Source organism: Protopterus annectens, chromosome 3.part0 (assembly GCF_019279795.1).
Source record: "Protopterus annectens isolate FY-2018-M chromosome 3.part0, PAN1.0, whole genome shotgun sequence".
NCBI lineage: Eukaryota > Metazoa > Chordata > Ceratodontiformes > Protopteridae > Protopterus > Protopterus annectens.
The window spans coordinates 1267881446-1267898100 of record NC_056731.1 but is presented as its reverse complement, the minus strand read 5'-3'; the positions used below and the strand labels follow the sequence as shown (position 1 = coordinate 1267898100).

The following is a 16655-nucleotide window of genomic DNA, read 5'->3' as shown; positions in this document are numbered from 1 at the left end:
CATCTGTAAATATGTTGCAAGTAATTGCTATGTTATATTGTTAATCGCTATGTAATCCAATGTAACTACTGTCTGTTTATTTTAACTGTGGAGCTTTTCTCCCTGGGCCTCCGCTGAAAATGGACCTACATCCAATCGGTTACTCCCGGTCAACAAATGTAAATAAATAAATAAATAAATACATAAATAAAAATAAATAAATGACAAGCAATTCAATCATAGTAAAGTAGGATGTATCATATATAAAACCTCAGTAAAAGATAATAGCACACAGTTATTTAACATATTCACCCTTATTGATGAAGTCTTTCAAAACGTATTACTTAATATAAATAGATGGTAATAATATTGAGTCTATACTATTACCTCGAACATCCAAAATACTGAATACAACTCCATCAACACATAAACGTCAATCTACACATTCAGCAAACTACCAAACCATCAAAAATTAAGACATTGAATGCATTACGTCATCAAAAATGCCATGCAGGTAAGTGAAACCCAACTAACTAAAACTATATTAAAACACTTTTTGCAGGGGGACAAGCCCCCCTCCACCCCCATGTAGGGGGGCTGTACCTTCCCCCACACCCCCCTACTTAAATATACCAACTCCGGGGCCGCAATACAGTGAGGAAAAGGATGTATTTCCTCATCCCCACAATCACACTGCTGGGCAACAAACACGTTTGATGTCTTCGGGTTCGATGGTTTGGTAGTTTGCTGAATGTATATATTGACGTTTATGTGTCAGTGGAGTTGTATTCGGTGTTCTGGATGTTCGAGGTAATAATATAGACCCATGATATTTATACCTAATGTTTATAATACAATGTATTTTACTGGATATATCAGGTGTTATATTTAGGTTCATAGGTTGGTTACTAGGCTATTGGCCCTATGGCCTATACAAGCCTAGCCATAACAATTCCCTGGCTATTTCTTCCCACACTATGTACTTCCCTGGACCCCTGTCTAGCAGGGTGACTGACGTGATCCCCGGGGTGAATTTCTTTTCTCCCATCCAATCATCAAGGTTACTTTTGAAGAGGGCCAAAGAGGTGCTCTGCTTGACATGCATAGGCAATCTATTCCAGAGTCCGGGGAGTCTCTGGGTCAGGAACCTATCCCTCCAGCATATTTTGTTTATTGTGTTGACAAGGTTTAGATCCCTGGAGCATGTGGCTATGAGGGATTGGGATTTCTTTAAGTGTAGCATGTCCAACAGCTCTGGGTTTGACATGGCCTTGTATGTTAAGCAGAGATCGCCTCCGAGTAGACGATATGCGACAGAGTATAGCCGGAGTTTTTTTAAGGCAGTCAGCATAGGGCATCTGCTTTAGGCCTGTGATTTTTTTAGTGAGGTATTTCTGTGGCATTTCCAGTTGTTGCAGATGTCTTGACACACCAAACGGGGCATAGTATTCTATAATGGGTCTAATAAGGGATGAGTACAGTGGGACAATGACCTCTTTTTTTCTGGATGAAAAGCCCTTAGTGATGAGGTGTGCCACATAGAAGGATTTCCTGACTGCTGTGTCGATGTGGTTATCGAAGGTGAGACCACTGTCAACCTGTGTCCCTAATTCTCTTATCACACTTTTAGGTGTTTAGTGTACTACCACCTATGTGGTAATTCACAGATGCATGTTTTTTTCCCAAAGGGGAAAACTATATATTTCTTGGCATTGAGCTTGAGCCCATGGCTCTGTCACCAAGCATCTGTTTCTGTAAGGCCCTTTTGTAGAGTTTCCACATTATTTGGGGATTCAATAATGGCTCCCAGTTTGCAGTCATTTGCGAATTTTATTAGCCAGAGTCCCTTAGTGTTGGCCTGTACTTCAGAGAAGTAGATGCCAAACAAGAGCCATCCCAGGACTGAACCCTGAGGTACGCAACTTGTCACATGTCTGGAGCTGGATTTGGAGTCAGCTACTTTTACAGTGTGGGTTCTGTCACTAAGCCAGCTGGCAACCCATCGAGTGACGTAGGGATTAATGCCCAGCTTAGTAAGTCTATCTATGATTCCAGAGTGGGAGATGATGTCAAAGGTCTTGGCAAGGTCCAGATAGGCTGTGTGGACTGCCTTACCCTCGTTCACGGCTCTGGAGACTGATTCGAAGAAGTCAATCGGGTTCAGGAGACAAGACCGGCCCTTCACAAAATCAAACTGGGTGGGGTCCAGTGTTTGAAGGTTGCCAATGTCTTTGTTTATAAGTTCCATGATAATATGTTCCATGGCCTTGCAGATCAGGCTCATCAGAGTGATGGGGCTGTAGTTCCCGAGATCCAAGGTGGATCCTTCCTTGTGGAGTGGGATAACTGTAGCTGTGCGCCACTCAGTGGGCATGAAGCCTGAGGTGAAGCTATGATTAAATATGACACTTAGATGAGGTGCCAGTTTATTTTGTAGTTCATGTAATACACAGCCCGGGATGTCATCTGGTCCCATGGATGCTGTATTCTTAGCTTTAGAGAGTGCGTTTTTTTACCTGTTTGGCCATTATTACCAGAATTTGGCAATCTTCTGGTATTAAGTTTAGGGGGTGAGAGGGGGTGAAGTTGGCACTGAATTGATCTGCCAGGATATTGGAAATATCCTTGGGATCAGTATATTTAATGCCATTCTGTGGTAGCTCAGAGCAGATCTGAACATTGCCATTTAGATTCTTGACATAGTTATAGAATGCCTTGTGGTTATCTTTGGAATATTTGGCAGGTTTATTTTCATGACTAGCTTTGGAGGATTTTATGAGGGATCTTAGATTCTTACTGAGGCTGGTAAGGGAGTTTTTTGCATTCAGGGATTTTCCTCTTTTCTGCAACAGTTTCTTCCTTTTGTTGTAAAGTTTGTTTATAGCAGGGGACCACCAGATTGGCTTCCTTTTTTTGGAGGAGAGCATCTTGGTTGTATTTGGGATGGCACGATTCATGCATGAGTGGATGTGCTCATACAGTGACTTAGTGTAGGATTCAGCAGTCAAACTTTCAGTTCCCATCTGCATGTGTGTTATGAAGTTTGTCACTTCTGACTTGAGTAGCATGTTTGCCAGCATTTAAGCAATCACTTTGTTTGTTGCTGACTTATGTAAAGCATCAAATTTGTTTTATGTGAACACTGATGAAAGTTAGTATATTTAAATTGAGTGCATCCCTCTTCCTCCCATTTCCTACACATAAGGATGTTCATATCTGTCATTTCTTATTTTAAAATGAGTGAAATTATAGGTTAAAAACAACAAATTCATTTATTGTGATTAATGATTACAAGTTCCCTTTCCATATTTATAAATTGCCATTTTATGGCAGATACTGAAAGTTTTTAGATTTAAATGGCAACATTCTTTTTTTTTATAATCAGCAAATGTTAAATTGAGTGATTATTGTCAATTTAATAGTATTTGTTTAGAATGGGATTGTTACATTCTGTGACATTCCTAGTGCAGGCTTCTGTTGTTTCCCTTGAACAACTTTGTCAGTTTGATGCCATGTATAAAACAGTTACCTTGGTAACAGCTTAAGTATTATGTATGGTCAAGATGGGTTACAAAACCAGAATTCAAGTTAAAGCAATTATACGCTTTGTTATGCACATTTACTTATATGAGAAAATCATCATGCTTCCCCTTGATGTGTTCAGTATAGTGTATTTTTGACAAGTTAAAACAGTAGTGTTGTTATACACAAGCACATGATATTAAATCCTGTCTTTAATATCTAAATTCAGCAGACTGCTTCATCTTGTATGACAATTCTATATTGTATGGCCAAATTTATTAAACTCATGCATACCATAACTATTGTGTGTGTGTTTTTTTTTTTGTTTTGGCTCTTGCTTAGTTATTTGAGAGACCACAAGCTGTAATGCTTATTCTTATTATTAGCTCCTTCCAAGCAAGTTTATACAGTCCATATACTTTAAATTATGAGACCCTTCTTGTTTCTTATTTGTTATTTCAAGCATGGGCAACAATGCCCATCCAGTTTTGCCAGAATACCATTCACTAGTTCTGGTGGTGTGTTTTCAGGCTGTTCTTAAAATATCCAAACCAATATTTGTCCTGTTATACAGTGGCCATTCTGCCAGTGAAGCACTCAACGCACCTTCCATTCCCACAGATATTTCCATGAAGGAAATCTGGGGACTCTCTAGCACTTACTGGCAACCCCAAACACCCCTAGAATCAGCTATCCCCATATGCTCAACACATCCGAGCAAGCTCACCTACCAGACCACTGCAGAGGGTACTGCACAAGACCAAGTGCTCTTAGTCTTTCACAATAACTCAGACTTCCACTCTTATGTAAGTCCTTAATGTGGTTGGACCAAAATACATTTTAAATATAAAATTGTGCTTTTTTTTTTTTTTTTTTTTTTTAATCAAGAATCAACTTAATGAGCTAAACAAAGTGTTGCGAGACATCAGTATGTGTACATGTGGTTTATAACAGCCCTTTTATTTTATATATATATATATATATATATATATATATTTTTTTTTTTAAACTAAAAACTTCATTGCCGAGAATCATGTTGGAGGCTCCTCAGAGCCATTAAGCATTATCGTCACTCTGTCTCCATTACCATAGCAACCTGGTAGCGTCTGTTTATGTTATTGTGTCTGTATACTGCATATCAGAGGCTCGCAATGCACCTGAAGCAAAGCCTCACTTCACTGCAACTTCAAGCCTAAATTCCCTCCCTTTCAGTGAGGCAGCAGCCAGGAAAAGAATGGAGAGCAAACAGATAAAAAAAAAAAAAGAAAAAAAACCTCCCAACAGGCCGCCACAAGAGATAACACATTCTTCCAGCCTTCCTACCTCTCACTCAGCAGATGTATAAACAAACTATTCTCTGCCAAAATATCCCAAATCACAGTTTTATCCACCCCCTTCCCCTGTATCCAGACTAAAACACCAAATGTCTCTTCCTAATACACAAGCATCAGTAAACCTTTTTAAAATAAACGCCACAATTCACAGCTTCCTGGAGATGAAAACTGCAAAATACCACAGCTGCCAGACACAGCTGCATCCACACACACCATGTCAGGCTTAATCAAACAGCACTCAAAGCTATTATACCTGCCATAATTGATATTAACTATGTTTAGACAGAATAATAATGACATTTGTACTAGCTGCCGGACACAGCTGCATCCAAGCACACCATAGCAGGATTGATCAAACAGCATTCGTAGCTGTGATACCTGCCATAATTTATATTAACTATATTTAGACAGAATAATGATGACATTTCTACTAAGAGCTTGCTACTATTATTTAACCAGGATATACATGACATTTCTAAATCATACTTTAACTGAAGAAGGCATTAGTCACCATGACAGATTTTTTTTTCAAAACACTCTACTGTTACTGCTTTTATATATGATGCAAATTTGTTACATTTGAGTCTGATCTCTGATGAATGGTACCTTGTTGAATTAGTTAATTAATTACTTAATTATAAATAAAAACAATGAAAAATTAACAAGATAAGTATTCATTGAGTTCAAGTAGGGGAATAACATCTTCTGTGTTTGTATTATATGTTGCTTTGTTTGGCTTATATATAATGTTAATAGTAACCCTTGACCTACCTTTGTTTGTGAAGAATTATTGGACTCTGAACATTCTGAATAAATAATTACTGTTTCTCAGCTGTGTAAGAAACCCTCCTTTTTTTAAAATAAAAATAGATGACAAGTGATGTACCACAATCATTTGATACTTTGAGATATGTAGTTGTAAGAGTTATTTTTTGGGACAACCATCTTGGAATCATTATTTGTTGTTGTTTCTTCTTTCTAGCATCAGTCCAATGATTTGTTTCTTTTATTTTTTTAAGATTCGGGGCCATCCATTCCATTTCTTCTGTTAGAGATACTTTGTTGTTGTTTTTGATGAAAATAGTAGCTTCTTCTAAGACATTAAAGGTTCTCATCTCATTGGCAAAAAGTATTTTTTCTTGGCTGGAAAGGCCAGCTGTGCTTTAATGTTTTGTTTCAACAGTTTTATTATTGGCCAGACTTTTTTCCTTTGTTCTAGTATTTTGGAAGAATAATCATTGTCAGCCCTTATCAGGCTTTGATTGTATTTTAAGGGTGATTTTCTTCAATCAGATTTTAATATTAGTTCCTTGTCCAGAAATGAAAGTAATTTTATAACTATGGATCCAAGTGGAGTATTTGTTGAGTTAGAAGCAAGTTTCCTCAGTGCTCTATGCGCCCTTTCAATTCCAAATGAAAGTCCCTCTTTCAAGTCTAAAAATCCAGGAATCAAGGTTAAGAATGAAATAATGTCTTCTCCTTTAGTGTTTTCAGGCAGACCAAAGATCCTTATGTTGTTTCTCCTTTCCCTGTTTTCTAAGTCATCTATTTGTTAAGCAGCCATGTATTCTGTTTAAGCAGAAATTCTTTTTGGAATTCTTTCTCTTTGAGTCTCCATTCAGTGTCATTTAGAGAAGTCTCTATATCTGTTATTTTTGTATGGTGTTGCTGTAATAGTTCCTTAAGAGTATCAGTCTGTTTTTGAGAATTTAATTTGAGGTTTTGTAAGTCATTTTTAAAGCCATACATTTTCAAAGATAGTTCCCGTAAGGTAAATGTCATCAATTACAGTTCTTTTTTCAAAGCAGCATCTGTATGACAATTTCTTGAGTTGATCATATTCAGTGACTCAAATATATCTCCAAGTTACTTGACAGGAAAATTTGTGTATATCTGCACCAAAGTTTATATTTATGTAGTTTAGTAGTTTATCTATAGATTTCTGACATTTTAAACTTGAAAATAATAAAATTTTCCTATATTATTATTTTACTAGTTTATAGAGCTCTCAAAATTCACTGCTCTCAGTTGGCCATCCAGGCTCTGCCCCCCTGGGTGACAGGGTTTTGATTCCTTTCTGGTATCACTTTTTAGAGGATGTACTTCAGGTTTTAGAGGAGGCGGGAAAACCCATTACTAGAAAACCTTATGTAACTCAGTGGAATAGATTTTCTAGTTGGTGTCACAATAATGGACAAGGACTCTCATTTTGTGTAATTCCTATTCTTCTGTCTGTGTGAATTGCTGAGTTCTGTTCTAGTATATTCTGTTATAGCACATCTCTCATCCATCTCTGCCTGTCTGCCACTGGATCTACCACTTCTAGATTTAAGTCATACAGTTTCTAAAACGTGCCCTTCATATTAGGACTCCAAGAAAACCAATTTCTCCTCCTTGGGACCTGAACTGTGTACTTGAAAAGTTGACCTGACCCCAGCTATGTTTTGAACCAGCAGCCCCTTCCACGTTAAAGCTGTGTACCTGATTAACTGTCTTGTTGGCGATTTTGATTTTATTTAAAGAGTCTCTGAGCTTCTGTTTTTTATGAGCCATTCCTCCTTTTTTAGTTTTCCACAGAGTTAGGGCATCTCTTAGAACGAATCCTACATTTATAGCTAAGTCTTTCAATGATGTGTCTGAATCAGGCTGTTCATCTTCCCTCCTTTTCTTTTCCTCAAAATAAGAGTGAGGATTCTCCATTTTTGGATTTTCATAGACAGTTCACATATTGCCAAGACAAGACTGAAAATATTAGAAAAATCTGAGCAGCTTCTCATTTCTTTTTGTGACAATAAATTAATTTAGCAGTTTCCAAGTAAACTATTTTTTTCTTGTATTTTTAAAGCCATTTACTTTTGTTACTGTTTTTGTGGAAATCTGCTTCCTTCTTCTGAACTTGTTCTACTAGGACAGTTCCCTCTTCTGGCAATTTTTTAAATATCTCAGTACTAGGCTCATTCTGGCAGCTGGTATTTTGTCTTGTTTGCATATTGTACTAATCACTTCAGTTGGATGTGTTCTCAAGGGTTAGAGCAGCTTTTGCTAGGACTATCCTACATGTTTTTTCGGAGGGTTCCTCAGTCCCTTCTTCCTCTTTCCATTCTTTTTGGTAGCTTTATACTCTCCCAGTAGTAAGGAATACTGTAACAGTGATTAAGGAAGGAGATAGTACAGCTGTGCAAGAACTTACCATAACAGCTGATGTCCTACTTATATCTGTTGAAGTATTGTATCCCTCCCTCCTTCCCTGTTAGGTTCTCTTTTCCCTCTGGCTGTGGAAGATTGTTTTCCTTGTGTGTGTGTATGTACATGTACCATGCATGTTCTTTTGTACCTCATCTGCTATTCCTGGCCTTTCTGGGCAAATCATTTATGAGAGGTTTGTATTCATACATCACTTATGATGTGTCTCATGTTTTTGGACGCAAGACATAAATTTGATGTGTGGCATGTCTAAGAGCCCAGACTTTGGTATGGTGGCTGTATGTATGGCCACCCTTGGCAGGATACCCCAATAGTAATGATTACTGCAACAGTGATAAGGAGGACATCTTCTGTTAAGGTAAGTTCTTGCACAAAAGTTCTTTCTCAAAGGTGGTGTCTTCATCTTCTTAAAAATTTGTAGTGGAGCAAACCTTTTGGAAGTTGGAATACTGGGAGGTGAATAGGTTACCTCATATTGCCCTGTGGGATTTTTCTTTAGAGGTGGTAAGGTAGCCAGTTTAAGCAAGTGGGGAATCCCTTTTTATCTTCTTTGGATCTGATGACTTTGTAGGGGTGATTGGTTTTAGTCTGGGGTGTCTCTCTATGCTCACTGCATAGAAGACTTCCAGGTTTGTGGAGTATTCTATTTACAGTTGTAGGTGATCATATCTAAGGACAAAATATATGATAAATGAATGAGTTTTAAGCTGATTGCCTGCTTTCCACAGATTTGAAGAAATGGGCTAGATATTGGAGCCAAAATCATTAAACCTCCAGGTTTCTTCATGGTGGGGAAGGAAGGCTTTTCTTCTTTGTATTACTTATTAATGTAGTACAAGGCAATACACACACTGCTGTGCTTACTATCAACAGTGCCTCCTATCGACCTAGTTGCCAGGCTGGCTTCCTGAGCACACTTTCTGTGTGACTGTAATCTACCAACTAGAAAACAATTTGTCTGGGCTTGGCTAATTATTATATCTAGCTTTGGAAGTTATCCTGTGAACTCATTAAGTTATAGGATGATGGCTCACTCCCAGCAGCTAGAGTAGCTCATTCTTGAGTGGAATTACAAATTCCTGGTCATGCACACTTTCTGGCAAACCAGTTACTTTAAGTTATTTCACTGGTTTGTTTTCTCAGTTATCCAGTTTTGCATACAATTAACTTTTTTAGTTTTATGCTGAGGGGCAGCACAGTGGGTAGTAGTATTGCCTCACAGCAAGAGGTCCTCCAATTTGATTCTTGGCTGGGCTGTCTTCTGCAAAGAGTCTGCATGTCCTCTTTCTGTTCTTGTGGGTTTTCTCCATGTGCTCCAGTTTCCTACCACATTCCAGAGATATGCAGTAGGTGGACTGGGCACTCTAAATTGGCCATAAGTGTGAATGTGCATGTATGTGATATGAAAGAACAACCAAGGCAGGGATCACCACCCAGTGGTGTGAACATTGGCTGTAGATAATTGTCACTGTTCAAGTGACCACATCCCTATGTGCAAAAATAAGAAAAGGGAGTTGTGGATGTATGTATGCATGAATAGATGGTGTGCTGATTGAGAAATGATCTTTGTTCTGTAACTCTGCAACATAGGCTACCAGCTCATGGTATGTGCTGCTGAGTCATTTTGCCTGCTTATTTTTCATTTCCTTCAGGGCAGTAGTGTCTTCCAGGATAAATTTCACTATGGTAGAGAGGGTTAAAAGGGTCTGTTTAATATCTAGGACACCTCGGTGGATGGTATTCATGATCATATCCACACAGCCTAGATAGCAAAGACTACAGACGATTTAACTGCTTTGGTAGCAAATTCAAAAGTAAAATTAGGGACAAGGATAACCGGATTATATTGTAGTGCTTTTCTTTTCTAATGGGAAACGTTCTCCCATCTGCAGATTATGAATACAATGATTCCTGAAGGAGTAAAATGCAGCTGCCACCCCAAGTATATGTGTGTTCATCAAAAGTACTTGACTTAAACTGACTGTACTCTCTGTGGGAATATCATCCCATTAAGCATTGCTGTGAGTGTCAGAAATGTAATCACCGCTCCCTTTTGAATAAAAAACATTTGGCATTCCTTGTTACTAAAATGAAGCAGACAGCAAGTGGGAAGGTTCACCTTGCAGTTTCAGCAAAGGATACATCTCATGTAGCTGAACAGATACTCAGTATATAAGTTAGAGCCTAACTGCCTTGCACATAAGTCAGATGTTAAATCACACCCCCACCTCAGTTTTTGCAGGTGTTGAGCTTGCCCACAACTGGTGAAAACTCGAGTCTGGGCTAGTCATTTGCTTGTACAGAAAATGAAGGAACTGGGAGAGGTGTAGTCATGCCTGCCACCTTTGGAGGCTCTGCTTTATGCTGTCTTGATTGGCTGGTGCCAACCATCCTGATTTTGGGGGGAGCAGCTACTTAAGTCATCTGATTATAAACTGGAGGAATGCTGGATTACCCTCCTATGACATTCCTAAGACCAAGCAAGGTTGGCTGCTTCCAGGTGAAGAGGGTATTTCTTCAGTTTTCTCATACTAGGATCCATGGCAGAGAGCCTAGATATCAAGCAAATGTTTAATGTCCAACTGGAAAAGGAGTCACGTAAATGGAAATGCCCCATTATGGAATGCAGTTTGCAGCCATTGCTAGGTCCATTCCACATGCCATGCCATCTTCATTTTAGCATGCAGTCACATGTAAGCTCCTATTTCTCTCACATTTAGTGTACATCAGGCTCTTAGTCAACCTTATGCAAGACTTTGCATGATCTCCTGTTATTAGGAAGGAATGTGACTCTCATCCAGGCTCCTGTAAGGAATCCTAAAATCCAAAAGCTGTTGTCTCTTGAGGTGGAGGTGGATGAAACTGCCCAAATATACCCCTTTTTGGAGGGTGTGGAGGCTCTCTTTGTCTAATGAAAAATTGCATGGACTGCCTTATAGCCACTATTCTGTCCTTTCAGAAACACATAGTTACACATCTGATGAAGAAGTTTGAAGAGCCCTTGATCATCCTTCCTTTGTAGTCAGTCATTAGGGGTGCAATGCAGATAACTGAAAGCACCCTGACTCTACTTCTTTGATACCCTAGAAGGCAGATGTCTTTTATGAACCCCCACTGAATGTCTAGTGCCCCTTATCAGTCATTGTTTTGCCAGATCCTCTGTGAACTTTCACGTTCAATGTAGGACCCAGAGACACAGCACTTTGCCACCTGAAAAAGAGTCCAAAGCTCTGTGCAAATGTGAAAGTATACACAGTGGAGTTTGCTCCCTTGGTGTTCATCTCATCTATCTAACATCAGTTCAGTTTAGTTAATAGGCTGAGAAAAGCTTAAACTTAATCATGAGCAAGGAAGATCTTGTACAGATTCTTGTCTGTAGTTCCTAAAGTGGATTTTAATAACTTGCTGCAGCTTGTTGTGGGAGAAATGCTTTGGCTAAGGCAACACTTATATGGCTGAACTTATCCTCTCTCAGGGAAGGACTAAGGCTCAGCATTTTGAATGTCCACTTTAACGTTCTGTTCTGCCATGCTGCTCAAGACTTGGGCAATGACTTCCTTAACAGGAAACAAGTCCTCATCACTGTGAATAGACTTTGATCCCTCACCCTCCACCTACACTTCTGCTTTTAGGTCTTACCAACCCTAAACAAGAAGAAGCTTCCTCATCACTTGAAGATAGCCTTAAAAAATCTCATAGTATTACCCCCTCTAGTACCGACCAAGTGGCTTAAAAGGGCAGCCCAGTGCATGCACTGCAACATTCCTGACCCTAGTCTGAGATAGGTGCTTACTGAAATTCTGAGAAGCATAGTTGTCAACTGTAGAGTAATGGAGCTATCATTGTGAATGTAGAGAAGGTATAGATAAAGTCTTAGGTTGCAGTCCTGCAAGTATTCCCTGTACCATTTTTATTTCAACCGCTGTTTTTTGATATCAGGGGCATACAATTTCAAGTGTTGCACTTGTGTTCGGGAGCTGCCTAGGAATGTTTAAGGAGAAGATGATATTAACCCAAGGCTGGGAGAACTGTCACAAAGTACCGCTAAGTTCTAGACAGGATCAGTGTAAGCCATGTTCCTGTAGTTCACTGGTCCCCTCCTCTCATCCAAAAAGATCTGTTGTATGATTTCCCTTGGGAAAAGCACACACACACACACACACACACACACACACACACACACACACACACACACACACACACACACACACACACACACACATAGTGGTGGAAGTAGATTTCAGTAGACACCATCTGGTTTTGAAACAGGGCTGGAGTTTACCCCTCATCTCCTTGGTCACCAAGGAGACTAATAACTTCTTTCATATCATGAACCTCATTGACTTCATCTAGAATATCTGCCTTCATCTGGTTTTAAATGGTGATCCTGCAGGGACTCATTCATCCCTTTGCTCCTGCAGGACTCCAGGATATGATGAACACCCTTTGGCACCATCAGTGTTTGGGTCTACGTATGATGTTCATCGTCTTTATTATGGATGAGCATCACTTTTAGTAGTAAGTGCTGCCAGTTTTGGGGCTACATTAGTGCCTCTAGTCTCTAGTATGGTGTTAACTGTAACAACTAACAGCCTTCAAGAAAGGGATTCCTGTGTGCTTCTCTCTGTGAATGACTAGTTTCTAGTAGCCCCATCCAAGAACTTCTGATAATGTCTCTGAAAATGAGTACTTCCTTGGTTGCAATAACTAGGAGTCACCTTAAATGAGAAGAATTCCTGCTCACTGGATGGCCTGTTTGGACAATGAACTGGGTTATCTGCAGTATTTGTTATTCCTGCCCTTGAAGAGGACCCAGGGTATCATTGTACTGATAGACACATTGACGGCATAGCACAAACGCATGATCAAAACACAGACCATGTCAAATGTTCTCATATTGATTTCTGCCATGATGTCATTGATCATTTGCACACCTGAGGATGTTGGTGGTATAATTAAATAGGATGGCGTAGTGGTGCAACGGTAGCATTGTCACCTCACAGCAAGAGGTTCTCCGGTTCGAATCTCGGCTGGAGTGCCTTCTCTGTGGAGTCTGCATGTCCTCCCCTTGTTCGTGTGGGTTTCCTCTGGGTGCTCTGGTTTCCTCCCACATTACAATTACATGCATCTGGAAACTTTCTCCCCAGACCTTCGCTGAAAACTGGCTTTGTTCCAAGTCAGACTTTCCCAGTTAACAAATGATAAATAAAAAAATAAAATAAATAAATAAATTATGAGTTGTCAGTGACTGTAAAACTAACATTCACTCACAGATATGATGCCAGAGTCAGACTCATTTGGTCTTCGCTTTCTGTAACCAAACCTTTTTCAGACACTGACAACAAATGCTTTACCTGCATTGTGGGTTAGGGGGAGCTACCTTGGTTCCCAACCAGTGTAAGAAATGAATGTTGCCTCCTAGACAGAATATCAGCAGCCTTTTGGATCTTAAATTAGTGTTCTTAGTGTTGAATGCATAAGAGTCAAAGCTGCTTCCAGAGCATCTTGTCAGACAGCATTCCTTTATATGGTGTTTAAATAAGCCCAGCCCACAAGTTCCTGGTCCGCCATACATAAAGCAATGAGGTTCTACCAGTGGATCAGTGGATCATAGAGAGAGAGATGCATCACAGTGTCAGCAGCTCACCTTCTTGGTGAAGAGAATGAGCTTCCAGCATTTCTGAAATACACTTCTACTTCTCTCCTGGATCAGTGACTTCAAAGACCATGCCTTGTCTGAGTTTTCTCTTGCAGAGCACTACAGAACGTGACCTGTTTTCACAGGAAAGAGTATGCAGCTGTGCTTTTATTTTGTTTGGTGCACAGGACATGGGGTAAGTGGCAGAGCTCATGTTCAACATCTCATGACAGTGAAGATTCCTGTCAATATTCATGCCAGTTCTTTGAATAAGTCCAGTGTTAAAGAAAGACCAAACCTGTCAGTCAGCACTGTTAGGTGATTAAAAAAGACATGATTTCAAGTGCAGTAGTTCCCCGTGAGACAGACAGCTTTCCTAGTTCTTAACCCATGATGTCCCTTGTGGTTGGGGTAATAGTCAGATCCATTTCAACATCTGGCTGTTGGCATATAGTCCCTGTAATCCCAACAGACTTGACAGGTAGGCTTTCATAGGTTATTGAGGCTGAACAGAACCTTTCCACTCGATACGCCTACACCTTTATGCTTCAAGTGGAGAGAATTTTCAGTTTTGGTGGGAAGTACCCTTTACCATCCCACTCAGCCATCTTGCAAGTAATCCTAAGGTGTATAAAAGGCCGTGTGTGTGTGTGTGTGTGTGTGTGTGTGTGTGTGTGTGTGTGTGTGTGTGTGTGTGTGTGTGTGTGTGTGTGTGCCTGCTTCATGAGCTATTTATGTGCATCATGATGTTGTGGAAGGCAAGAACAGTGGTGGAACGTTTGCTGATCAACCAGTTCCTTAATTCATTGTTTGTTCTTATTTACAATAATAATTTCAAAAAAAATATTGTATTCAAGCAAATTAACTGTATCAACTTAAAGCTTAGATGATGAAGCAATACAATTGTACTGAGACTCGTCCTCTGTAGGTGAGTTGGAGAGCTATTAGCTACTGTTAACTGCAACAAGTGAAAGTATTATTTAGTGTAATTATTAGTCATACTTTTATTTCTGTAAATATTTCAAAAACCAAGCAACACAGACAGAATCCCTCACAGCAGATGAACAAATATGCTGCTGACAGTAAGTATAGCTTCAATCATTGCTGTTATTCTGTAAATTGTTTATAAAACATAAAAAGGTATTTACTATATTTACTGTGATTTGCAAAATCAGTTTTTAAGACTGAGTGCTACCACTGTAATGTAATGCTGGCGTTATGCTGAATAGTTTGTTTATACGTCTTTTGTAACATTTCCATTCTGTTAAGAGAGATGAATGTGTTTGTACTTGAGTTTTTACTTTGAGTTTGTTAAAGACTCATTAGAACTTCAAAAGCTCCAGTTGTGGTAGTGTTGCTTCTCTATACACTGAAGACCCCCCCCCCTCACTGTTTGGGTCTGCTAAGTTAGTAGTACTGTAGTTTATTTTTTTGGATGACTGCCTTAGTGGCCATCATAATCTCTGCACACAGGGTCTAAAAGCTTTAGGTCCTTATATGTAGGGAAGCATAGGATCTCTTTTTGGACAAACTCATTCCTTTTAAATGTGCTTTCCTAATTGTTCCTGAACCAGTCCATTTGTCTCCAGTTTTCTTTCCAGGAGTTGGAAGCAGAAGAGAAGTAGCCCTTCACAACTTGGACATCCTCTTACGGTTGCCTAAGGTGTTGCATGAAACAAGTGATGAATTTTTAGGTTACTTGTTCTCTTTTTGCTCTGGGGAGAAAAGGTTTTACAGTGGCCAAGCAAGATCTTTTCCAAGTAGATTTCCAGCTCTATACCAGCCACCTGAAGGCAAATGCTTTGGTCAAACCCCCACTCCTTTAGAGAAAGGTCTTGCTGGTTCCAAGCAGATTTTCCAAATGGATGGCCAGATTGCCAGCTTCCACTTGACTAAAGCAGTGGGCACTTCCAGTTGCATGCTGCAAAACTGCTTTTTGTAAGCCAGTGCTGCAGGAGTCACTCTTCTGTTGCATACTTTTGTACAGTTCTCTTGCTCCTTCCATCTTGGTAGTTAATGTCTGGGATTCAGCCCAGCCTATTAAGCAATGTTCTTAATGTACTTAAATCTACAAGAGGATACTTCTTTGATGAATCAGGTGTCCATACCTTCCAGACATTTTCCTGTATGTGGGCATCTTCTTCAAGCCTCTGCTGTTGGAATTCCTTGTAAGTCAGGCATGCATGTTCTTGTACAGTACTCGCTAACAACGTTTATTCTTTGTTTTCAGTATGGTGTACAGTACTGGCTATGAGCTGAATTTATGGACTCTGGAGATGAACATGGTTATGTATTCAAAGTATGATGTAACTGTATGCATTCAAGTGGACACATGTACATCTCTGAGTATGACATTTTCCAAAATTTTGACTTGGTGATTTGTTGAGAAGATCAATCAAGGACTGATAAGCAGGAAATATCTCATAGCTCGTTCTGAAATAGAGTGCCTAATTTTGACCATGCAAAGAATGATGCTAAATTGTTCTTATCTTCTGGTTATGTATATCACTTTGTAAATACTTATTTCCCTATATGCAGATGCAGCAGTTGGAAATGGCACAGATTCAGCAAAGAGATGCAAATTTAGCAGCTCTGGCAGCCATTGGACCAAGAAAGAAAAGATCACTGGAATTTCTAAATCAGGTAGTAAGACAGAGATAAATCTTTCTATTTAGTTTTCTATATGGAGTACTCTTACTGGGTTTTAGTTCATGTATGGTTACTTTTAGAGCAATGAAGTCCTTTGTTCTGCTTGAGCTGGTTGCTGAAATGGATTGTATTGAATGCAGAAGTGTTAAAGATTAAAAGAAATAAGATGTCAGCAGACACAATTCAAAAGTAAATTTACAGTGTCTGTGCATATATACAAAACAAACTAAATACAGTGTCTGTTGAGCAGAGTGAGGAATAATTCCTGGTACACTTAAATATGTGGATATTCTCTGAGGAAAAAGAGGTCAAGACTATAACAAATGCAG

At 39.4% G+C, this 16655-nt stretch overlaps 1 protein-coding gene across 1 annotated transcript in view; it reads left to right on the top strand.

Moving 5' to 3' along the window:
- Positions 1-16338, top strand: part of LOC122797055 (transcription initiation factor TFIID subunit 4B-like) — a 1206007-nt gene extending 1189669 nt beyond the window's left edge. Inside the window, exon 16 of the mRNA XM_044065831.1 lies at positions 16216-16338. Coding sequence (XP_043921766.1) covers positions 16216-16338 — 123 coding nt within the window. The remainder of the gene's footprint in view (positions 1-16215) is intronic.
- The last annotated feature ends 317 nt before the right edge of the window (positions 16339-16655 follow it).